The 26,289-nt window shown below is 38.4% G+C and overlaps 1 protein-coding gene across 1 annotated transcript; it reads right to left on the bottom strand.

Annotated features, from left to right (window-relative positions):
- Positions 1-3,878: 3,878 nt before the first annotated feature.
- Positions 3,879-21,822, bottom strand: LOC124056303 (sodium- and chloride-dependent GABA transporter 2-like). Its single transcript, XM_046383620.1, has 15 exons — positions 21,558-21,822; positions 21,037-21,221; positions 20,164-20,298; positions 18,759-18,899; positions 18,141-18,228; positions 14,384-14,516; positions 12,317-12,451; positions 12,018-12,121; positions 10,557-10,681; positions 9,881-9,993; positions 9,632-9,769; positions 9,099-9,201; positions 7,845-7,945; positions 5,278-5,448; positions 3,879-4,404 (listed from the first exon to the last, which is right to left on the bottom strand). Exons 1-15 carry the CDS (start codon positions 21,563-21,565, stop codon positions 4,255-4,257), a joined length of 1,830 nt encoding a protein of 609 aa, XP_046239576.1. The 5' UTR covers positions 21,566-21,822; the 3' UTR covers positions 3,879-4,254.
- Between the last annotated feature and the right edge of the window lie 4,467 nt (positions 21,823-26,289).

Genomic DNA, 26,289 nt, shown 5'->3' with positions numbered 1-26,289 from the left:
AACAAAGCTGGTCTGTCATACTGGCAGTTGCACGAATGCAAAAACAATGTTCTGCCTGCATACCTTTTCAGCTCTTAGGGGATTATTTCTGTGCAGTTCACTATTTTAAGGTCACAGCAGGGGGTTCTTTCACACAAAAGTGGTCAATCATTCCAGCCAAATATCTTAAGGTATACTCAATCACCAGTGGTGATCATAGTAAGTAGTAAGATCATGCACTGAAGTAGCAATATCACACTGTAAAAATACTCTTAATAGCTGTTAAATGAATGTAGTAAAAAGTACAATATTTCCCATGTCAACATGTAGGTAAAATGCAAATATTTCAGTTGATGTACCTGAGTAAATGTACTTTACTACTTTTTATCATCAGTCATATTTAAATTTGGGTAGTGGTTAATATACCTGAGCGGCTCACCAAAGTAAACTCTTTGTGCAGGACACACTGTGAAGTTTGGAAGCACAAGTAGGAGGATTGTCAAGTCGTGGAACCCAAAGTTATTTAAAGCTTAATTTTCAAATTATTAAGCTTTATGTAGAAAATTTTCATGTCACTCCTGAAACAGATTAAGTTTTGTTCCATGGGCTGAGACTGATTTAAGTCACACCCCTATAATTTTGCTTAGGAAGCATGTCTGTGTCCATCTCTCCTTAATGGTTGCATGATGAGTAAACTTCTTAGGATATTACTGCAGAAAAAGTAGATTTTAAGAAGACATCTGCAGAAAACGTTAGAGTTTGGAGGGGCAGGTGCTGAAGTTAAAAACGGTTAGGTGGAGATTTTAAAACACTATACACCAATGTAATTTATGGCATAACCTTTAAACCATATTCAAACAGAATGTACCATGGATTATTACAACAAACCGTGTTGTACTGTTCCAAGCTAATCAAAATGCTTGGACTCTTGAAAATTGTTGGCTTATTTTTCTCAAATTCAGAGCTGTCCACTGGATGCCAAAATGTCTGGAACAATTAAAAAGGAAACAGATAGAGCAAAGCTCTGGAACATATTAGATCAGAATGGGTGTTTGTTATTCTACCTTCCAAACTAGTAAAACAGCTTGAGAACTATTTCCAACAATTTAGTCAAACTTTACCAGAACCACTGCGGCCGGGTCCACTACTTATGTTGCATAACTGATCTCAGGGGGAAGCTGTGTAAACCTAAAACTCAGAAATCTGACTGGAAAGGGACAAAAAAGCAAAGGAAAATATAATGAGCACAGAGTGCCAAACACTCACACATACACAACCACACAGTGACATTTCGTACCTTTTCCGGAAATCTGCTTTGCCCATAAGTTTGTTAATTATTTACTGCCTGTGCTATAATTACATAAATAAGGCAAACAATATCAAAATAATGTAATTCTGTTTCCATTCAGTTTGTTTGGCTGTGTGTGGCTATCTGCTTTGCACAAGGCAGAAAACATAACATTAAATGTTTCAGCTGCACAGATACACACAAGTTAGTTAAAGTCAAACTGCAAATCTGCGTTGAAAGCTCCAATGTGTTAGTGAAAGTCACTAAATAGTCGGCGCCATCAAGTAGGATTAACTACATTAGTTGCCAGCTAGTGTTAAAAAGTAAATTGTATACTATACTATTATATACGCGTACTTTTATTTTCATGATCAGCACAACAGTGTGGCAGCTGAAAGACGCATTACTGTGTAGTACAAGAACTTCATGTCAGATAAACACAAATGTGTACGTTCAGTTCTAAAGAAATGTACCAAACAACCCAAATTTTATACCACTACAGATACTTACGGCAGCTAAAAGCCACTGTTTTTAGAGTTAAATCAAGTCCCAGTGATCATGTATTTCTCCCTCTGAGCAGCTGTCTGCGGCGCAGGAGTATCTGTGTTAGGCCACATCACTGCTGACCTCAGGTGAAAGTGTGCGATTGTCTGCTGTCAGCCACATCATTTTACTCCAATTTTACTCTAATCCATTCATCTCTATACCGCTTATCCGTCAGGGTCTCACACTCACACCTAGGGGCAATATAGGGTAGCCAATTAACCTAATGCATGTTTTTGGGATTGTGGGAGGAAGGCGGAGTGCCCGGAGAAAACCCACGCAGGCAGGGAGAATATGGCCCAGACCGGGATTCGAACCTGGAATCCTCTTGCTGTGAGGCGACAGTGCTAGCCACTAATTTATTATTAATTATTAAATGTTCTTCTTGTTAAGGACCACAGTGAGGAAAAAACTAAAATAGACCTTGACAAAAAGGCACTTTGAACATCAGGGTCAAAGGCTACAGCTGCTCAGAGCTTCGCTATGTGACCTTAAGACTGAAACATGTGATGTAGTTTGGTCGCAGCGTGATTGCTGTAGTATTTTGAGGGAAATACACAACATTTTAGCACAATTATGCAAATAAAAAGTACTTGATTTCAAACTTTTATTTTTTGTATTACTTATTAACTTATTAATAATGTCAGCAATGTGGCATGTTGTGAATATCAGCTAAAATGTAACACTTTTTTAAAGGTGCAGTACATCACTCAAGCAAAAGGTTGCTGATTTGACCTCAACAGTGTTTCAGTAGTGACACATTTTGGAAGGGGAAAACTATTTCAGATTCCTTAAAATGCAGTGTGACAATTTATTGCATGAGTAGGAGAAATGTGTAAATTGGTTATTACATAATTTACATACATGCAAAGTTTTGGAAAAAAAAAGAGATTTATTTGAAGATGTTTCCAACTCTTCCGGTTCTGTAGAATGACCCATAGATGATGTGAAAAGAATTCAAAATCAGCACAGTAATGAACAAAATTCAATGATTTATCATAACATGGGTATAAATTAACAAAAAATGTTTTATATTGTGCATACAAAGTCTACATTAAGTAATGTGAAAAAAATGCTCCTCTGTGATTTACTTGTGGTCGGAACGGCATTTAATGTTATGTTCAAAAATAACTCTATTGAATAATTATGGCTGGCAAAGACAGACAGTAAGACTACAAAAAATGCTCTAATGTTAATTCAGCAGCAGTATACAGTGGTTATGGCAGCTGATTTGCATTATTTTGCACCACTTTCACTATTCTATCAACACATCTTTGACATTGCCAAGGGGCCAAGAGTCTGAATCAAGTGCTAAAAATTGAAATACACTATAGAGACAAAAGTATTGGGTCCTCTCACCATTACACAAACAGGGACTTTAATGATATTGCATTCTAAATACACAGACAGCTTTGGAGCCATAACAGCTACACTACTCTTCTGGGAAGGCTTTACTAAAGCTTTTGGGGCGCAGTCATGCTGGAATAGAAAAGGGCCTTCCCCAAACTGTTGCCACAAAGTGGGAAGCATAGCATTGTCCAAAATGTCCTGGTATGCTGAAGCATTAAGCTTCCCCCTCAATGGAAGTAAGGGGCCGAGCCCAACCCCTAAAAAACAACCCCACAACACACCTTAATTCAGTAAAGATGTGTGTCCCAATGATTTTGTCTAAATAGTGTATATCTAAAAACCCTGTTTGTGCAACATAAACTGAAGATGTCAAATCATACATTCCCAGTGAGGCAGAGCAGAACTTCAGGTGAGCAATTGTCATCTTTATATAAGGTAGCTATCATTACCACCAATATATTCAAATTGAACTGTTCAGTAAATGCAACAAGCACTAGAAGGAGTCGTTTACAGTGACTGGTTTGTCTCCTGTGACAAACGCAGCAATTTTAGAAATGAAAAGAAAATTCAGCTGACTCCAAAGCTTTGTCTCAAAGTAACAAGAACAGGAACCTTCATGAAACTGTAATGGACTGAAATGTACAATATTTGTCTTTCAAATGTGGCAGAGTAAAAGTTCAAAAAGGTTTTCAAAAGAAATAAAATAAAACACCCTGGGGATTTTTGTAAAATTTACTTTGTCATCATTGTGAAAGTAAGACAGGCAGTGATAATAAACACTGGTATCTCCCGATCCTCCATAGAGGAAAACATCACTTTAAACGTTTGCTTTAACTGAAAATAACTTTAAAAACATTATAATCTTTGTATTGTCAATACTGTAAGTTTACAATGTAGGTCTACAGCAGAGACATTTTACAGTGACACAAATCTCACTGTTTATTGTGCAGGTTGGAGATCTGATATGGAAACTCTGTAGAGATGGAAGTCTTTATTGAGAATTTATTGTTCATCAGCTCCTTTACTAGTTTGTAAAAACCTGTTGAAAAAGTTTAAAATAAAAACATCATATTCAAAACAGTATCAAAAACGCATTACATTTGCATCTCCATCTCAGCTCCACCATTTGCCTTGTATTCACTGGCAGCAGGAGTAAGAGCGTTATCTGGGTTCAAAGGGCATTGCTCAGGTTGCTTTGCTGTGTTGTGTGTCTTGGTGTCAGGGTTACAAAGCTGCCTGAGATTCTGCAGAAACAGGGTGTTGATAGGACAATTAATTAATAACACAATGTAAAAATGTTACAAATAAATGTAGCAATAATTTAACAAAGAGAAACGAACACTGAAACACTTAAAAAATGGTTTAATCAATACTGAAAATAATTATTAGGGATGATTGGAGGTTTTAATCCAACTTTCATCCAGTGTTTCATGCCTTTGGTGCAAAACAGGTTAACTGTCAAATCAAACCGAGGGAAATAAAAGCATGAGTCTGACACTCCAACAGGTGCAAACACATAAAGACAGACTACATAGAAAAGACTGACCTCTCACCTCTAATTTCTCACATTGTTATGGGTTATTAGTGTCAAGTTAAGTATTTTTATAAGCATGGTGGCATGTGCAGCTGCATGTCCTTAACTGACATATCTGGCTAGAGGGCCTTTTTGATACACAGTTGTTTCTCGTGAAAGCATTTAGAACTTAAAGTATGTTGATGGACTCTGATGACTGTGCAGAGTACTGTTTAATCCAAACCTTGGCACTTAGTAAGAATACTCTAATACTCTATACTTTGTTTGGATGTGCTCCATTGTTACAACTGTAAGAGACTAAGTGTTCTTCAGGTTGAAGTACACAGGCTACCACACAGTGTTAAAGCTCAAGTTGGTTAAGTTGGAGAAACAAGCATGTGTAGGTAGCTAAAATATAAATCACCACTCCTTCCCTTCAGGCCTCCCCCCAAATCCACCCTATACCTCAGTCTCAGGCTACCATTCCTGCCAGCTCACTGCTGTGGGTGTGTATTTTGAGTGACTGGATTAGTTGTATGTCTTGTGTTTGTAGAAGCACAGCGCATCATTGTCATCACTACCTGTAAACAACCAAAGTTCATACCTGCCATACTGTCCCTTTCATCTGAGTCACTTTAAAGATGATCCACAGAGGAACCAGGAGAACACAAAGCAGTCCAAGAAACCAGCCCAAAGCATAGGCCCAGGTAGGGTAGATGTAGGTCTTGTTGAATTTGAGAGGCTTGTACTTAACCACGGAAAAGATGAAGGTACCCTGACAGGAGCAAAACAAATGCACATTTCCTTACAGTTTCAGTGAAATCAGGTGTTTTACAACACTATATCAAACTTCAGGTCTTTCTGTGGTCCAGTTTATCAAGAATGTTCTATTATCAACACATAGCAGTGTTCTCCATACACTATGACCAAAATGATTTGGACACCCCTGTCTACATACTTTTGTGTAACTTTGGTCGGGGCAGGTTTTCATGGTTCGGGCTATGCTGTTTAGTTTTGATCCTTTACCTTAAGCACACAATGATATTTATTTTGACATTTTGGCAGAACTTTGGGAGAGGTTCTCTCCTGTTTCAACATGACAATTCCTTTGGGGAAAGACAAAGACAGATAAAGAAATGGTTAGACGATTTATACATGAAAAAGATTGACCGGCCTTGACTGTCAGTCTTAGATCTGTCAGACTTCAGACAGACGTTATCAGTTGCACAAAACCTTCTGGATCTTGTCTTAAATAGGACTTATATAAGATGAGCAGAAGCATTAATGTGTTTTTCAAACTTTTTCTCTACTCTTTCATGGTGGTGAGGTATTAAATCAATTGGTGAGGTAATAGATCATTTGAGCATTTATTGAAATGAAACTATCTGAGCAGTTCAGAATAAAAAAAATACTATTTGGTAAAGCTGTTCATTAATAATTCATAGACATCTAAATTTACAGGGTATTATATATATATATACACTGAGGTATTACTACCTCAAATAACCCCATCAAACCACTTTTCTCCCGTCATTCCAGCAGTCTTCTTTTTCAACAGTTACAAGGGTATTGGGCAGGACAGTGCAGCCCTGTCACTGACCTGAGATGCAAGGCCAAGTGTAAACCTTCTGTGACGTCCCCCATTGGTTTGTGGACTACTGTTCTGAACACTCGTGTCTGGCATTACGGCCATCACCATCTTAGTTTGGAGTCAGGTGTGACCATATTTCATTGAGAGCAAGAAGCTTAGGGGGACATGCATTGCTACACCTTCAAGGATATCATGCTTCATCTACAGCTACAAAATGAATAGTTTGCTGAGGTAATAAATCAAGGGAAGCAGCAGGTCAATTCTTCAGAAGTTTACACACAATCAGCCTTCTTTTTGAAACCAGTGAGGTCTCCCCCTGCTGGGCCTTAGAAAAAATGCAGCTGTAAGGCACTTCCTCATTTGCTTCACTTTTCAGGGCTCAGTCAATACCTCTGCATACACATCAGCCCTCAGCACTCAGGACAGATTCCAAATAAAAACAACATGTCCACACAGGTGTATATTTCCACATACTTTCTCATTGCTCACCAGAATACAGCTAGAAAAGCACTTGAGGCATATTTTTGCAAAATAGCCACAGACACCACAGACAAGACATAATTGTGAAGAGGCCCCTGACCTTGACCCCTTCAAACACCTTTGGAAAGAATTGGACAAGTCTTATCTCTCAACATCAGTGTCTGATTGCAGTAATACCTTTTCACTCTTTCCAGAATAGTGGAGGCCATGTAGTGTATGTTAGCTAATCCACAGTTTTACCACCAGTCTTGTTGATAAGATCATTTTTTCCGTTTCAAGTTTGAATAGTCGCCTAGACCTTAAACGCTGCTGTTCAATTTTGAAATGTTACTCTTTCATTGTTCCCATTTACATTTAACTCACAGCCTCTTGGAGTTTGGTAATGGACTGAGTACACTGATAGAATCATTGCTCATTACTTTTATTTAATCTGTATAATTTTGTTCTTCTCTTCCTCTCAGTTTGTATATTATTGTAAAATTCATATCTGTTTGGTCTTATTTATGGAATTAATCAATTACTTAGTAGATACACATGCCTCTTTCCTTTTAATGGGTACCCATGTCATTGAGTGGTACACTCAGACTCATTCTCTCTCTCTGTCTCTCTCTCAAACAGGTGCTAATGATCATCAGTTTCACATATAGGTTGAAAAACAGTCATTAACTGAAACAGAAACAGCTGTGTAGGAGGCTTAAAACCGGGTGAGGAACAGCCAAACTCTGCTTCCAAGGTGAGGTTGTGAAAGACTGTTTCATGTCACAGGTCATACACCTCTGCAAGACTGAGCATAGCAACAAGACACATGGTAGTTATACTGCATCAGCAAGGTCTCTCCCAGACAAAGATTTCAAATTTCAAAGCAGACAGGGGTTTCAAGATGTGCTGCTCAAGCTCTTTTTAAGCTCTCTCTCTCTCTCTCTCTCTATATATATATATATATATATATATATATATATATATAGTCTTTTGTAACAAAGAATGTGTGCCTGTCTCTCCAAATTCAAATCTCCCTTAATTCACTCACATCTCTTCTTCATCCCTCACCTCCTGCCACTTACTAACCCACTAGTCAGAGGTAGTGACTGTATTTCACTCACCATGCAAACAATGGGGGTAACGAAAAGCCAGCAAATCTTCATTAATGGCCATGGACGATAACCTATCATGTCTTCAATGTTGTCATAGAGACGATCTGCACCTGGTAATGAAAAGGAAAACACACTTTTAACTTAAAATATATTTAAATTAAAAGGAGCTCCACACTGTCACACTAGTTGTGTGTATATATATTTGATATTGTTCAGTCATGTGGTGACACTGTAGTGTGATGATAGGAATGCAAAAAATTTTAATATCAAATATATCAGGTTTGAATGAAACTTCTCTTTGGTAACCTTACTATCTGTGGACTTTAACATCAATACTTTCAAGTTCTCTCTTTCTCACGTACACTCACACAAACAAACACGCATACACTCAAGCACAAGCATCAAGTCAAGTCGCTTTATAAAGGACATATAAGTTTAAGTGGGATTTGAAAGTAACTATTGTTCATGTTATTAGTGTTGCAATTATAACCACTTCACCATGTCAAATCACTCTAACCACAAACCCCTCTGAGGCAGTATTTAATTTCCCTTGACAAGTGTGCCGTGTGACGGTAGTGTGTATAGAGCTCTCTCAGATCTTTTGTATTCATTTACCTTCAAACACACTTAAATGTCCTTTAAGCTTACAGAAGCTTAAACACAACATACAGAGGGAACAAATCTAAATGTAAAAGAGAACTCAAGAATTAAAGTGGAGGCAAATCATCCAGTAAACCAACTGACCAAGGACCACAGCTGTGAAATATTACTCTTAGTATAGTAATATATACAATAAGGATTTGGATCTTCACTTTTGACAGCCTGTCAAAAACAGCCACAAATGAAGATTTGCTTGGGTGTTTCAGATTTTCTGGAACTGACACCAACCTTAACTGAAACAACAGTTTGTCTCGTGTCCTCCAATTAACCAACAAGTCAGTGACCTTTGACCTGCAGCGTGATGTCCTACTGGTTTGGTTAATTGTTTGACTTCACTTTATTCCAAAAACACAACAAACCACTGATTAAAGGCTTTTTTCCTCAAACAGGTTTTTAATCTGTCAAAGTTTTTTTAAACTTTTAATAATCTATAAACTGTATCAAGTCAATCAGATACAGGGAGAGGGAATGACAGGTAACAAAGGGTCTCAGGCTGGAGTCAAATCCAGACTCAATCTTGATGTATTGTATGTGTTCTAACAGGTGGACCAAGGCATCCCAAGTATATTATATTACTAATGTAGGACAATCATAATGACTCACCATATATCCATCCAATTGCTATGGACTGAAACACGGAAAGAAGGAGAAGATTGTTTCCACTGCAAACGTAATGATCAAAAAGTTGGAGGAAATACAAGCCTCCCTGCAGGAGGACATAGAGTTAGTTGTTACTGAAAGATAATATAACTTGTTACTGCGATTTTATTAGTTGCTTATTACGTCATGCTTGAAACTTGAATTGCCAGAATTCAACACTTACAAGTACAAAAGTCAGAATTTCCTATGTAAACCATCTTCTCCTTTTTATCTCTTAACATATTAAGAGAACTGATTCCAGAACCTTTAATAAATGGGCAGGTTGTTTATGCAGGTTGTAAACCACTGTTACATTTGTCATCTTGCTATTGGTCTCACGTTCTCATTTTCACCTTGACCACCACATGACCTTTATCTTATTTCTGCCTCATTTGTTTTGCTACTTTGCAGGCTCTGGATTAATGAGCACTTAATCATGAAATGAACAGAAAAGTGTGCTAATTTCTTTCTTTAAGGAAGCTAAGAACAGTTCTCACCTCTGTGACGAGAAGGAGGCCGAGAAAGAAGCAAACAGAGCAGAGGCAAAGCAGCAGCAGTTCTCGACGATAAGCTCTTCGAAACACAGTCGGGAACATGTCTGTCACAGAGGTCATCAGGCACTCCAGACTCACAAACTGCCAGAGACACAGAGCAATGAGTCAACTGACATACTGTCTTGAAAAAGTAATAAAACTGAATTGAGGATTTATAACTGCTTAACCTGATGAAATATGTTTTCATTTCACCTGTGTGTCTGCACCCAATAAGATGACCATGATGAAGAAACATATCGCCCATAACTGAGGTAAAGGCATCATGGCTACTGCACGTGGATAGGCAATAAATGCCAAGCCAGGTCCTGTATTTGAGAAGTCAGTTTTTAATAATACAATTTAGATTGTTTTTAAAGGGACAATATTTATCTTTTTACGTAATCACCTAACAAAAGATTAAATATACTCAGGTGCCACTTGGCCTGTTTGGTTCTGTCAAAACAGAGTCTGCTGTGCTCTTGTGGGCAGGTGACGCCTTTACCTTGAGAAGCAACTGGATTCATAAGATCACAGGGTCTGAGAATCCTCGTGGGAATAATTAACTAAGCGGGCAAACACAGCCATATCCATTTTAACTGAACCAAACAGGTTAGTCGTGAAAGCACCCTTAAGTGATGGTCATGTTTCTGATGTTAATTATCTTAAACAAGAGATTAAAATTTGTCACAGAAACAAATTTTGGCATTTACTGTATCAGCAGTATTCCAGCTGAGAAACACACTTTCTGAATTGAATTAAATCAAGTTAAATTAACAAATTAAGTGATGACCCATGAGTCCTACAGTACATTATTATACTAGTAGTTTCCAGCCAAAAGTTACTAAACATACTTATACCACACCGATATACAGTTATATGGTGTTCTTACCAGAAGCAGCCACTTCAGATATTGGTAGTCCTTGTTCATATGACATAAAACCCAAAACTGAAAAGATTGCAAACCCTGCCACAAAACTCGACCCACCATTCACCAAGCACAGAACAAATGTGTCCCTGAGGAAACAAACAAACAAACAAACATAAAGCATTTAGCAAATAAATGACTCTTTGGTAATTTTGTTTACTTTTTATGAAAAACAAACTGAATGGTGTAAAAATGTTACCATACGATAATTAAACAATAATGTATGTTAGAGACAACGATAAACTCTCAGAACCTACTACAAAATACACTACATTGCCAAAAGTATTCACTCAAAGTAAAAGGGTTTGGGAATGACAGCAATTCAGCCACGAAGTGTTAGGCCACGTAAAATGAAAGAGCAGGGTCAGCAGATGCTGAGGCGCATAGTGTGCAGAGGTCGCCAACTTTCTGCAAAGTCAGTCACTACAGACCTCCAAACTTCATGTGGCTCTCAGATTAGCTCAAGAACAGTGCATAGAGAGCCTCATGGAATGGGTTTCCATGGCCGAGCAGCTGCATCCAAGCCATACATCACCAAGTGCAATGCAAAGCGTCGGATGCAGTGGTGTAAAGCACACCACCACTGGACTCTAGAGCAGTGGAGATACGTTCTCTGGAGTGATGAATCACGCTTCTCCATCTGGCAATCTGATGAATGACTTTGGGTTTGGCAGTTCCCAGGAGAACGGTACTTGTCTGACCGCATTGTGCCAAATGTGAAGTTTGGTGGAGGGGGGATTATGGTGTGGGGCTGTTTTTCAGGAGCTGGGCTTGGCCCCTTAGTTCCAGTGAAAAGAAGATTTTGGACAATGCTTCCAACTTTGTGGGAACAGTTTCGGGATGGCCCCTTCCTGTTCCAACATGACTCTGGACCAGTGCATAAAGCAAGGTCCATAAAGACATGCATGAGCAAGTTCGGTGTGGAAGAATTTGACTGGCCTGCACAGATTCCTGACCTCAACCTGACAGAACACCTTTGCGATGAATTAGAGCGAAAACTGCGAGCCAGGCCTTCTCGTCCAACATCAGTGCCTGACCTCACAAATGCACTTGTGGAAAAATGGTCAAAAAATTCTCATAAACACATTCCTAAACCTTGTGGAAAGTCTTCCCAGAGGAGTTGAAACTGTTATAGCTGCAAAGGGGGGCGATGTCATATTAAACCCTATGGATTAAGAATGGGACGTCACTTAAGTTCATATGCGTGTAAAGGCAGATGAGTGAATACTTTAGGCAATACAGTGTATGTTTAGTTGAACATGTCAAGCAATTTGACAGTGCCGACGTGGAAAATTATAGCGGGCGTTCACAGTTGCTTATCACATCATAATAGTATGTTTAAGAAAAAGCAACAGAAAAATGAACTGCTTCAATCTCAGACCAATCTACATGTTTTAGTGAGGACAAAAAGCAGAGAGCACTTACTTGTAACAATCATTGTTAAACTGATTGTAACTGCCAAGAGCTGTCAAACTCCCCTGACAAATCCCAAAAGAGAAAAGAACTTGTGCCCCTGCATCCATCCAGACCTAAGCAGGTGCCACAAGATAAATGTTAGTGAATACTCACCACTTAAACATCTGTAAGAGCAGACTGTTCCACAGGCATATATTGTGAAATAGAAGTGCACTGCAGTATTTGAGCCTCTGGCAGGGTGCTATTGAGCTTGTATCTTGACTTGGTTTTTATGTTGAATGCTTGACGTTTTTACTTTTTTTACTTACTTGAGGGTCCACCAACCTTGTCGGGTCAGGATACAGGTAGAAAGCTAAGCCCTTCATAGCTCCTGGTAAAGTGAGTCCACGGGCCAGCAGAACCACCAGCATCACGTAGGGGAAAGTGGCTGTAAAGTAAACTACCTGTCAACATGAGACAAAAGCAGGTTTCATCTTTTAGTGTTGTTATAAAACTGAATATTGGAATCTGACATGAAGCTGCAACGGAACAGATACATAAGGAAGTGAAAAACCAAAAAGAAAGTAAATATCAAGGGATCTTTGTAGCATATTAGTTCCTGAACACTAAAGGCTATCCATCCATCCATCCATTTTCTATACCGCTTATCCGTCAGGGTCGCGGGGGAGCTGGAGCCTATCCCAGCTGACTACGGGCGAGAGGCGGGGTTCACCCTGGACTGGTCGCCAGTCAATCGCAGGGCCAACACCCAGACAAACACACTCTCACACTCACACCTAGGGGCAATTTAGAGTAGCCAATTAGCCTAATGTGCATGTTTTTTGGTATTGTGGGAGGAAGCCGGAGTACCCGGAGAAAACCCATGCAGGCACAGGGAGAACATGCAAACTCCACATAGAAGGGCCCAGACCGGGATTCGAACCTGGAACCCTCTTGCTATGAGGCGACAGTGCTAACCACTGCACCACCATGCTGCCCCACTAAAGGCTAAATATACCATAATTATCGATTCAAAGTAGGAGTCACACCAAGCATGGTGTGATATCCTACTTTGAATGTTGTTTCTCCCTTCATTAACAGTTCTTCCTTGTCTAATTTGTGACCTGTATGCAGTTGTGATTCTTCTGATTGATCCGCTTTGTGTTTTGCCTTCTACTACATGTTTGGTGCTGGTAGTGTTTGTCAGAGGGCTACAGGATTGGACGGTGAAGACAACAGGTAGCCGGGACAATGCTGATCTTTTTCACTTATGATTGATGAATTAGCCTTAGCCAATTTAAGTATAATCCAGAGTGCTTCACGAGTCATGTAGAGATATCTTTACAGCAGGAAAAAAAACGTGTGGCAACTTTCCGTAGTGGAAAAATCCTGTTAAACTATTGCAGTGCAGTGTTTTGTCTTATGTGAAACCTAACAATAATCTGTTACTCCAACAGTCTTGAATTGCTGGATTGTCTCAGCAGTAACTTAAACAACGTGTCCCCACCAATGCATCCCTCTTCACTTTTTAAACACAGGGCTGTTGCTGGTATAAATGCCCACTAACATCATCTACCGTATAAAACTGCAAAAGGGTGACAAGTGACAAAGTGTTGGCATCTTTGTCCCACCCATCTAACTTTATATTTGACAATTTGCATTCTATTTCAGTGACAGTACAGCACTGATCGCTGACTCAGCTAAATGTGTTTTATTTCCACATTTTGAGTTACAACAGCAGGACTTACAGCCCTGTGTCTTTTTTTATTTTTACTCTTACATGAGATACTTGTGTAAGAAACAACAAGTTGCTCAAAATGTGAAAAACACAAAAGGCCCTCTTTGTTTGGTATGGTACTGTATAAGCATGCCAGTACAACATGGTAACAAAAACACAACTGTTCTTAGTTTATACTTTAATCAAAACTTTATCATTATTTTTTCATTAAATATTAGATTCTATTTCATCCCCCCAAATCCCTAAATCCTACACACTGGAGAGATTTTTTTCTGACTCTGACTTAGAAGATTATTACAAGTAGTGTTCATGAAAAAAATGAAGAGGCATTTAAGAATAGAATGTTCTTGCATGAGATCCATTGTCTATGTAGCATGCATTTTGGTGTAACCACCACAACACCTTAAAAAAATGTTAACCTTTAAAAAACATACAAATTTGTAATAAATATAGAGTAAAAGGAAACAAATGCCAGTGCTTCCATGCAGTTGTGCTACATATTAAAATTCAGCAGTTACCAGTTCCTGTCTTTCTCCTAAGATGAAGTAGAAAAAGGGGGGAAGAAAAAGCACACACACACACACACACACACACGCACACACACAAACACACACACATATGCACAATATAATCTCATTTTGTAAAGAAAAACTTCTACCTTTCCAGTGGATCTCACTCCTTTCCAAACACAGAAGTAACACAGGATCCACGCCAGTAAGAGACACAAGGCCAACTCCCACCTCAGGCTACCAATCTCTTCAATCCCCTGAGATATACCCAGTACTCGTCTCCTGAAATAAACATGTTATATTGCCAAAACAGAGTCAGGAAAACAGTCTGGAGATAAAAACACTGGGAACTTTGTCCAAGATTATTCATAATGCTCAAAACATAATAAAAATGAAAGTTAAAAATCACTGATCATGTGTCAGTGCACATTCATGTTGAAAAACAGGTCATATATGATATGTATTTTAGAGTGCTGGGACTGATAAAACTGAGATTGGACCAGCTCGAAAGAGACACCAGTTTGATCAAGTAATAGAAACTCTTGGTAACTGTGTGATTTAACTGTCGCGAATCTTGATGTCACATTCGATCCTGTCTTTCTCTTTTGATCCTACTCTCCTCTCTCAGCACATTAAAGAAATTGCCAAAATTGTTTTCTTTTTCTTTACACTTGCATAACATAGCTATAATTAAGTCTTTCCTGTCCATGACTGATGCAGAGATCTTGATGTCTGGTATCTACCTTGTGTTAGGGGATTAGGGTTAGGGGGGCTTCCTGTTGGTGTCAGATCAGACTCTGAGGTGCCTCTGATTACTCACAAAATTGTAAATTGGCTCGCCCCTCTGTATGTAGCAGATCTCATTAGACCTTGCATTACTGTGTATTGCACTCTCAGAGTACATGCTTTGACTGCACAGCGAATCCTGGACCCGTTTTTTCAAAGGAAAAGTCACATTGCCCACTTTTTTTGTTCTTGCACGTCCAAAGCGCACTGCTGTAAGAAGATCAGTTAGCACAAAAGTGCCCATTTGTTCAACTATACATGTTCCCCTTGAAGGCCTGTTCGTAAAGGCCTGTTCCCCTTCCTGATTATGATCTTATTTCTACTTACTGACAGTCCAAGCATTGGTTGCCCCCCCCCTCTGTTGTGCAGGGACCTCATCTCTTAATTTAATACATTTCTTTTTTTACTGACTGTCACTAAAGTTTATTAATATGATTCAAAATACCAGAGCATCATCCACCATGTATCTATGACCGTAAGTTCAAAGTCTTTGAGGTGGGCTAGAAGAGAGTAGAGCAGAAGAGAGTTCAGTGTGAACTCAAGTACTTGATCAGGGGGCCAAGAACAGCTACAAGAAGAAGCTGGAGCGGCTGGAGCAGAACAACACATGAGATGTGTGGAGGGGCCTAAAGGACATCTCAGAACATGGTCTGAGTGTAGCCAGAGGGACAGCTGAAGGTGAGCAGGTGGGTGAGAGGAGGATGTTAGCCAAGCTGTCATCCATCATGGACAACACCTCTCACCCTCTGCATCAGAAAGTGTAGGCTCTGAGTGGCTCCTTCAGTGGCAGACTGCTAGGAACGCTACCACAGGTCCTTCATTCCCACTGCTGTTAGACTGTACAACTCAACAGTCTAGTCCTCATTCCCTCCCTATCCTTACAGAACTGTGCAACACTTACCCACAATCATCACCTTCCACCACTATGCTGATACGCACATAGCCTGTATAGTGGTATATTGTACAGTGTTTATTTTAAAAGATAGATAGATAATAAACTGTTAATATATAAACTCTCTATAAACTGTTTTGCACACTTTTTGCTTTTTGTACTCTCTTCTGTTCTCGTGAGCTGCTATGAAATGAGTGAATTTCCTCACTGCGGGATCAATAAAGTTCATCTTATCTTATCTTAGAAGACAGAAAATTCACTTTCAGTGTTGAGTTGGTGCAATTTTGTCCCTTCTGCAGGACCTAAATGACAAAAAGACGGTATTTTCTACTGTTAAAGTTTACTTGGCTGCTATCTACACATGTTATACCAGCTTTTAAAGGGAAGCCAGTGTGCCAGCAGCCAAATCCTGCTTTGATCCCTTGGGTGATCAATCCATGCATGCTAGTGGACATGACACCATTTCAGCTACCTCCTTACAGCTCTACAGAACAGCAGCGTCTGCATGCGTTGCATCCAGTTTGTGCTTTGCATACTTATATGGATAAAACAAGGGCCTTCAGTAAAGACGACCAGTTGTTTGTATCCCAGGCTAAGTCCCACAGGGGCAAGCTCTATACCAAACAAAGTCTTTCTCAGTGATTAATGGATGCTATCACACTGGCCTACTCCAGCTCAGGCCTTCAGGTTCAAACTGGGTAGCAGACATATTCTAGCAGTTGTTTTGCACTCTCGTTGACCCTTTTCAGAGGGGGGGTTATCCAGGATATTGCCTCATGCCTCACGCTAGCAAGGTTTAATGAGTTGGATAGTCCATCTCCGAGCCTTGCTCATGCTGTTTTGAGTGTGGGCTCTTGGTGGGCCTGCCTTATCTGCATATTTCTGCATAAGGGGACATAAGCTTTTCTAACAAAACAGGAGAGTCAATATACTATTGTGAGACATCAGAACAAATGCTACGAAAGAGAACTTTTGGTTACTTTCACAAGTTATATTTAAAGATGCATGTGCCCTGATACAGAAGTCATCCAGTCAGAGCTGGTACATTGGAACCTGGATTCCAAAAAACAATAATGTGAGAACTCTTTTTTGACATTCAATTGAAAACAGTTGTTAATGTTTTGACTTATCAATTTTATTGATTTGGGTGAATTTCTGCTTTTTCTGAATTTGTTGTCAACAACATGTAGGAACATGGGCAACAAATAACCAACAACCTTGTGAAATGTTCAAACATCTGTTTGGAACATTCCACTGGTAAACAGGTTCATTGGTAACAGGTGATAGTATCAAGATTGGGTATGAAAGGAGAATCCTCAGAAGGTCCCAGTCATTGACAGTCAAGGATGTGACAAGGTCCATCCCTTTGTGATGAACTATGTAAATATTCCAACACCTTAATGCACAGTTAAACAATATTTAAATATTTCACCATCTGTAAGCCATAACATTATTGGAAGATTCAGAGAATTCAGAGAAATCTCTGCATGCGAGAGGTAAAGCTGAAAACCAAAAGGGAACGTCTGCGACTACTGATCCCTAGGGTAGCACTGCCTTAAAAACCAACGGGATCGTAATCGGACAGCTGATGCACTGATTATCTATTCTATACAAAAAATTATCTGATCGAATAAAGTGATCAATAAAGTTTTATAAATTCAATTTTTTGTGGAATATTTTGGAAGAAAGCCAAACTCTCTGACCTGGAGCAGGGGTCTGATAGTTGTCAGCTATGTGCCCACTGTTGTCAGCAGAGTAAAGGAGAACACAGTGGGCATCTTGTGTGGCATTGGCAGAGCGGCATTTGGACAAAAGGAACCACTAGTTCACTCTACTGGGAGGAGAAAGAGGTGGAATTTGTTAAAACTACATAAATGTTGTATTGTATTCAGTTGAATATAGGCTGAAAATGATGTGTCCCGAATTTTTTTGCAACCAGGGTTATATAAACACTTCTGTTACTTCCTTAGCGAGTCAAAGTTTCATTTGCATACACATCGTCAGTCACCAAAATATATGTTCTTGAATTACTTGGCCTGACCTCTCCATGTGCTAGTGTTTGTAATATATAACCAGTTATATTTAGGGGCTGTCACAGGCTCCTCTTTACAAGAAGGCAAAAGAGAAAGAAGGACAAACACACAAAAACAGCAGGGTGCCTATGCACTTCTTGTGTTAATCTTCCTAAAGCATGTTATATAAGCTATAAAGCAGTGGATAATACTTACTCCCAGAATTCTGTTGCAGGTGTTGTTGCGTTCGTAGGTGCTGTCCAATTGGATGATGCATTTTTTTTGTCAAATTCAACACAAGACTCTACAATTAGAGGAGATATTATAATTGATAAAAGTGTAGATAACATACCTGAATAAAGAAAGACAGTTTTCTATATTCAAATTCATACAAAATAATCCATAACCATTTTATTATGCCTCTGCACTGGTGACAGCCATGGCACACGGCATGATTTTTTTCCAGGTGATCTATTCCCCCTTTGCCCTATTTGTAACATTTCTTCAAATTTTGGAACAAATGTCCATAAATGTCTGTTTTTGTCAATACATCAAGAATTCATATGCTAATTATTACAAAATTTCCAAAAAAAGGGATGTCTGATGACATGCTGGAACATTTCAAGTATTCTAAATACAGTATAGCATACATTTAAACTGATATTATTTTTCTGTAGATGGGCCTTCTTTCAGTTGGCTAAAGTATGTTTTGCTGCTGACTTGACTGGTTGGCAGAGGCATACAACCACAACATATAAGAATCTGATGAGCGACACATATACGCAGAAGTCTGTGATGCCCATAGTGAATTTTTGCAGCTATCTGCATATGTACCTGTGTTCCAGGTGTTTCTGCAGCTGGCCCACGGAACCTCAGCACTGAAGGACGAGAAGAGGTAGAAAAACGCCCATGCCTGGATGACGATGTATGACACAGCGGCATATGCAATCACAACCTGGGTAGCGTAACCAATCCCTGAGGCAACATACAGTGTAGTCAATACATATTATTGATAATGATGGTTATGATGGCGTGCCATCTCAGACTGTGGCACGGATTGGTAAACTGTTAACACAGAAATGTAGAGTTTCTTCCCAGTCTGCCAGCTTCCACACCTACCAAGTTAAACTAACTGGTGACAGCTTTAATTTTGTGAACCTACTGATACAATTTTGTTGAGACAAAAAAAACCTCTCTCGAAAAAGAAATAGATGTTTAAAGCCGCATTAAAGTAGAGTTGCATCACAGAGGCAAAGGTTTTTTCTTGTTGTCTTGTTGTAAAATTTAGCTCAACATATCTAATTCATCTGTGCCAAGGACGTCGATTGGTTTCCAAAAGCTATTAAAAAGAGGTCAATGAGCCACACCTTTCACTTTGTGACAACTTTCTTTGTTAGGGTAAATATAGACACTTTAATTTAAGTTCCACATCACTGTTGTACTGCTGTAAATACTCTCTAGAGCACCAAATGTATATTAAACTGCAGCTGAAAATGAACTGTTTATTCCGGTGTTAATAGAATTTTCTAAAAGCTATAGTGCCCAGATATTCAGATGTTGAAAGAAATTGTTGAGCCTTTTTTTTAAAAAAAATAAAACAACATATTTATGACCTGCTTTTAAAGATTTTTCTACACAGACCTAGTAGGGAAGTCAGAAAGTGTTGCTGACAGTTTTAAAACAAACAACCAAAGAAAAAAGCCCTACCCATAAATGCATAATCCTGTTTCCCACAGGTTAGCCATTGTGTCTGTGTGTCACACCCTGTGACTACATTTATCACATTCACAGATTACACCCATTATCGTACCGGACCAACAGCTTTCAGCCCCTTTCAGTAAACTTCCAGTTTACTAATGAAGTTCATTGTTGTTATGTTTTGTTAAATGCACTGTCCCTAAGATATAAGCAAGTATAATCAGTTAATAAAATCATGTATACATACAGTCATAATCAAATCAGGTTACAGTATTTCTTAAAAAATTAAGTTATAAAACTAAGTTATATATCCACCCTTACATTACATCATGTACAGCTGCATCCAACATTTGAATGCAATTCTTGAATTTCCCTCTGGATCAATAACATATCTATCTATCTATCTCTCTATTTTGGAGAAAAGGAAAGAAAAGGTTTAACCCCAAAAGAGTGACACATTTCTTAACAAATTTTAGTTTTTAAAATAATACACAACTATTACTAGTTACATTACTAGTGCATTTCTGTTGAACACACTAACCTTCAAACAAGGGACAAAAGTGTCTCCAGCAGGTGATGCACCCTTGAGATGTGAACTGTCCCATGGCCGTCTCCAGAAGGAACATTGGGATACCACAAGCAAGCAGAAACAAAACATATGGAACCAAAAATGCACCTGAAGAACAGGTGACAACTGGGTCAAAATAGTGTTCTCAGATCAGATCTGATAATGAAGCACATTGCAGCATCAGTCTTATTTGTTACTGGTTTTTTGTTGTTTTGTTTTTATGCACTGAGAATTCAACAATCAGTTTAGAGAACAGTACTAATAGCCTAATAGTTTTTGTCTTTTGCATGTCTACATCTGAATACAGTATTAGTTCCACAATGTCTTACAGTATTTGCAGGATCCACAGATTCAGATACTCTAAACTTTTAGTTCTAAAGAACTGATCCAACAATGTAATACATATAGCCACAAATTGTGGCCTTAAGATAAGAGATAAGATAATCCTTTATTAGTCCCATAACTGGGAAATTACAAAAGTAGTAACAACTATACTGATACTGGTGTGATAGTGATGTTGTCTGAACTTAACAAGTTGTAGTTTTGATTTCAAACCGGTTTTTTAAAGTTATGACCAACTACCAAATAAGGCAAAAACAGTGAGGTCCTTTGTTTCTTGACTTTCGTTTCATCACACAGAGGAAAAAACTCTAGTGACACACTGAAGCTTTGTCGTATCCTTGAGCAACTTCCTTATTTAATTATATATTACCATTTTATGAACCAGTGTTCTTTGTCCACATTTGTTGATATCACTTTCAGATTCAGTCCAGCTGTTTGACCTTGTGCCAAAGAGTAAATGTAATAGTACACAGATTATGTGATTTTAATGGGAATCCTGCTTACCTCCTCCATTTTTGTAGCACAAATATGGGAACCTCCAGAGGTTTCCCAGTCCAACCAGAGTTCCTGCCACAGCCAGTAAAAACTCTAACTTGCTTGCCCACTGGCCACGGTCCAACAGCTGAGTCTTCTTCACCAGACTCTTATCCTGACCAGGCGTCTCAAGGCTGTTTGCTTTGAGGAATTCCCTTGACATGGTTAGGAAGAGTAGTAGATTAATTACAGCTACCATTAAATCTGGCTTGTAATGTCCTTCCACCTCTTCCACATCTAAAGGACAAGGGTGGTCAAACCTTTATAGCTCTGGGTTATGCACCGGAGACAAAACCACTCAGCTGATTGTTTGGCACTGTTGGTAGCCTTTATTTATTTATTTGTTGAACTTAAGCTGGCAGGATTATCAGGAATGGAAAATTTTCACTGGTAAGTGTTAATCAGAAAGCTCCACTTATTAGAGCATATTTTAGAATTAAAGTGATACATGTAGCAGTCTGTCTAAAACAAAAACAAAGTGAGGTACTTACCCCTCCATCACAAAGCCCCCTCCCCCAAGAGCTGGTTACAGCAAACTGATCAGTATTCCTCTCAGATGGGTGTTGTGCAGGCTCACTACACAAACAACAAAGTAGCTATGGTTTCCTCTGGCCCCTCTATAACCTATGTTGGATTGGTCTACACGGCATTCCATCTAACTTGAAGAACTTGAATCTGGTAATGATCCAAAGTATACCACTTCCCTGCTGTATTTTTCCACTGAGACAGGAGCTGCTTGTGTCACTGAGATTAGCTCAGTTGCTAACAACTAAACCAAATCAGCTGAGCCGTCTCTGTTATGTCAGTGGCTGTACACAGGCTTCAGTTATCTGCCAATAGGGAATTTGGGCCATAAAAAAAAAAAAAAAAACCTGTTAATAACAAAAGCAGGATTTTTTTGCCTGCACAGTCATCTGGTTTAAATATCTTAAAGGAATATGTTACATTCATGCAATGTTGTATCATGTACATATACAGCTCTATTCATTCACTATTTTAATAAAAAAAAATTGCATATTTATCTCCATGATCTCTGACTTCACTGTGTTGTCTACTTATTTTATAACACTGTACCTTACTGTGCTGTACCATAAGTGTACTTGTGGCTCATTCATAACCTTGTCAGTTTTTACAGTTCACTTACTTTCTTCCTCTATTTTTTTGAAAATGTCAACTTTACTCTACTTCTCCAATTACAGTGACACTTGAATTTACCACTACGGCATCAATTAAGTTTATCTTATCTGTACATCACATATAAATTGCCCTGGATGCCGTGGAAAGAGCAAACATTACAATCAGCCTCAACTGTACTTTGTATTTAGAGTTAATCAGCAAATACTGGCATGCTAAATGAGGGTGGTGACCTCATGGTTTTTCATAGTCTACTAAACATGATTTAACATTGTCACTGTAATCATGCTAACATGCGCTAACAACATTTAACTTAAAAACACTGATAGGCCTTAGAAGCCCCCAGTTAAACATTTTTTCCAACTTCACTTCAACTCACTGATTTTTTTTTTTACCACTGGGGGCAGTGGAAACAACTTGTAAGCACAGTATTGTATTGTATTGTATAAAGTCATCCTAAGTTGATGTGGCAAACTTTTTAGCAAACAGTTGCTTATTTATACATCCAGCAGTTGCAGAGCAAGAGTAATTTATAATGTAAGAGACCTCTTTCACATTTTCACTTAAGACACTGACACATAACTATCGGATAGGTGTCATCAGTAAAGTTGTATTTGACTAATTACTACAATTTGCCTCAACATCATCTGGCTTATCTGCAATTTTCTGTGTGTCAAATCACTTTTCTTTTAAACGTGCAGCCATGACACAACTCAACTCAGCCCCTGTTTGTTACACAGTGAATTGTTTGTGGTCAAAACTCCACTGGAAACTGGAAATTTCAGAAGATCATATTTCAGGTACATCTGCTAGACAACAGAAATCCAACCCTCAAGTGGCCAACTGTAAACCGAGTTTCATGACGTCATGTAAGCCAGCAGGCATTGTCCATCTACCTGTGTTCCATTAAAACAAAATGAATTATTAAGGGCCTTAGTTAAGTGAAAACCCTCCAGACTTAACATTAGTGGCACCAGGTAGAGCAGAAATAATAAAGGCTCCGTTTTATCTGCGAGGCTCCACTTTTGATACAATTATTCAGTTACCATGAAACAAGACAGACCTACAAACACAATACCAGACAGCTACTATTTAAGCCAAATATTTTCAGTTCGCTGTAAATATCTAGAGCTATCAAGGACCATACCCTCTGTACATCATATTATTAAAATTGTTTTCTACCAGACACTAAGCACAAGCTAAGATTTAGCTTCAAAAAACAATTGTTGAATAAAATCATGATTTCATTTCTGGTTTAAGCAAAAATGGAAAACACCATTTCGTCCAACTGCATAACAAATAATGTATCCTGGACTGGTTGTTGAGCTACAGACAGCTGTACATATCCTAACAAAAAGACAGTGTGCTCTGAATGCTGTTCACATAGATAACATAAGCTCTAACCTCAGTGTATCAACATCCATGACACAGTGCAGCTTATCTCTTAGCTGCTGGGCTGCAAGATGAAGTGGATAAAGTATTGTATTACACATATTTAAACAGGTCTGTTTCATATCTGTCTTCAGTGTTTCTTTAGAAAATAATAAAAAGACCAGAGCAAACAAAGCATTTTGCCTCTACAGTGATCAAATTTGATCATTAACAGTCCAAAATGTTTGGGTCTTCACATGGAGCACCTTGACCTGACTTGTTTCTTTCTCTATGAAAAAAAAGCTTTTTTGTTGTTAGATCTTCTATGGTTCTGATTTTTTAGCAGCCTGTTTTGGTAAATTTTACAAAAAAAAATTCTAGGACTACCATAAAGAACTACCATAAAAAAATCTTGTAAATGTTGTAGCATTTTACATGTTTTGAACTGAAGAGGCACATGACCCTGGAGGGGAAATGTCTTGTCAGCTCAGATACATTTAATTTAATTTGAGACATTAAAGGTTTGACTTAATAAAAATAAATTAGACACTGTTTAGTGCACAATAAGATATTTTCATAGCTTCGTTTTAATATCAGAATTACATTTACTTTTACATTTTGGACAAATTCACACTAGTTGATAAAATTCAGGGTAAAATTCACCAAATGTTAGGCTCACTTTGTTTTTGGACAGGGTGGGATGAAGAGGAGGTCAGATAACATACAACACATCTCTGTGTGGAATGATTTCAGAATGAAAATGATGTAAATTTTCATTTTAGTCCATCAGATGAAGCAAATCAGGTTTTTTTTTTAAATATATATATATACATATATATATATATTCAGTTCTAATGGCAGCATGATAAGACCATCACTGCATACTCATTTGTAAGCCATGGACTGACACATAAACATACAACAAATAATCGAAGAAACTTTTTCAAAATGAGACAAAAACATAAAGAAGTTTTCTCTTTCAGCAAAAAAAAAAAAAAGAAAAAAAAAGAAAAAAATATTTAGCATGGTTAAACCTTCAGCTGTGCATTCATATCACAAGTAGTCTACAACAGCAGTAAGTCGCTCTGGGCTCACTCGATGAGTCAGAGAGTACCTGCAGTTCCCAGATTTTATCATGCTCAAGCATATTTGGCACTCATTTCATTCATAAATTGATATAATAGTCACAAAGTTAGGCCAATGCAATCTGTACGTAAATACATTAGTCTGTCACAAAAATGTGCAGCTCAGACCCGTACATGTACATCACCCCCTGGTGGTGATTACACCCTCAGACAAACCCAACCAGATATTTAAAAAAGTACACAACAATAATAAGAGATATTACAGTTTTCTGATACTCCCAGTATTCTGACAGAGATCTATCCCATAGCATGGACAGGAAGTTGAGGTTCTACAATATGTCATTTAGATTATTTTGAAGATGATGACTCATTTAAGAGATGATGAAATCCAATGGGGATGAAGATAACGTGTGGCACTATGGTGCGCACCTTGTTGCTGGCCTTTCTTTCTTTCTGCCTGTCTTGTAATCAGACTTATGTTACAGATACTGAGTACATACTGGAAAAATATGCAAAAAAACAGGAATCTCTGCAGTGGGTTTTATTTTCACATTCTCTGGTACTACGAGAAGAACTGGCAGCAATCAGATGGAGCACACCATAGCCACATGTCATTATAATGACAAACACACTGAAATCTTTACTCAGAATTAACATTATATGCTACATAACATGATTCATGATTCAACACCTTTTCAGTCACACTGAGTTTGGCTATTTCGCTGCATCTCCTAAACCACTCAACAGAATATCAAGAATATGTCTTGCGTAGCATCACCAAATGATGAATCATTTGGTTCTTACTTGTAAAACCCATTTGTAAAAGCTCAACATTTGGGGAAATCTGCTTTTTTGTTGCCAAGGGTTAGATGGGAAAATTGATACCACTCTCAATTCATATCAGTCGAGTAAGAATGAATGAGAATCAGTAATATGCTGAACTATTTCATGGCCAGAGGCATTAAGTGATAACTGCTGTCACCGACCAAAGAGATATTATGCGTTAATCTGTGAAGGTGCTGGCTGGTTTTGAGTCAGGCTAACTGCTTTACCCTGATTAAACTGTTTATGCTAAGATAAAATAACCATCTGGTAGTTGTAGCCTTACAGTTAGCACACAGACTTGAGAGTGGCATGGATCTCCTAATCTAAGTTGGCAACAAAAAGAAGCAAACATTTGTCAAAATATTCCTTTAGACAGACATAGTTGTAAAATACAGTATGGTAAAACAATCAGGAGTTGGCACTTTTTTTCTAAATATAACTTCAAGTACGAAATACAAGTTAATATGAAGTATGAAACCACTTTGACTAAAGCCCCTTTCAACTTCAACACCATCAGTCTTCAAACAGGTAGTGATTTGTTTTAACAACAGCATAAACATCAATGAAAATGTTTCTCCAGGTTGAATATGAAAGGCACAGTGAGAGATGGACTTCAATATATGCGTTCATGTTTGTACAGTAAACGCAGAGCAAAGCCCTTGTGTTAATCAACCCATACAATAAAGTCGGTTTGGGGAACTTAATGACAGGAGTTGTTATCTCGACTTGTAGCTCCTTGCCCTGCAGATTACATCAGCAGAACAAATCATACTGCTTAACGATTTCACAGACACCTGTGTGAACTATG

Source organism: Scatophagus argus, chromosome 3 (assembly GCF_020382885.2).
Source record: "Scatophagus argus isolate fScaArg1 chromosome 3, fScaArg1.pri, whole genome shotgun sequence".
NCBI lineage: Eukaryota > Metazoa > Chordata > Actinopteri > Scatophagidae > Scatophagus > Scatophagus argus.
The sequence above is the reverse complement of the archived record's forward strand: the minus strand, read 5'-3'. Positions and strand labels throughout refer to the sequence as shown.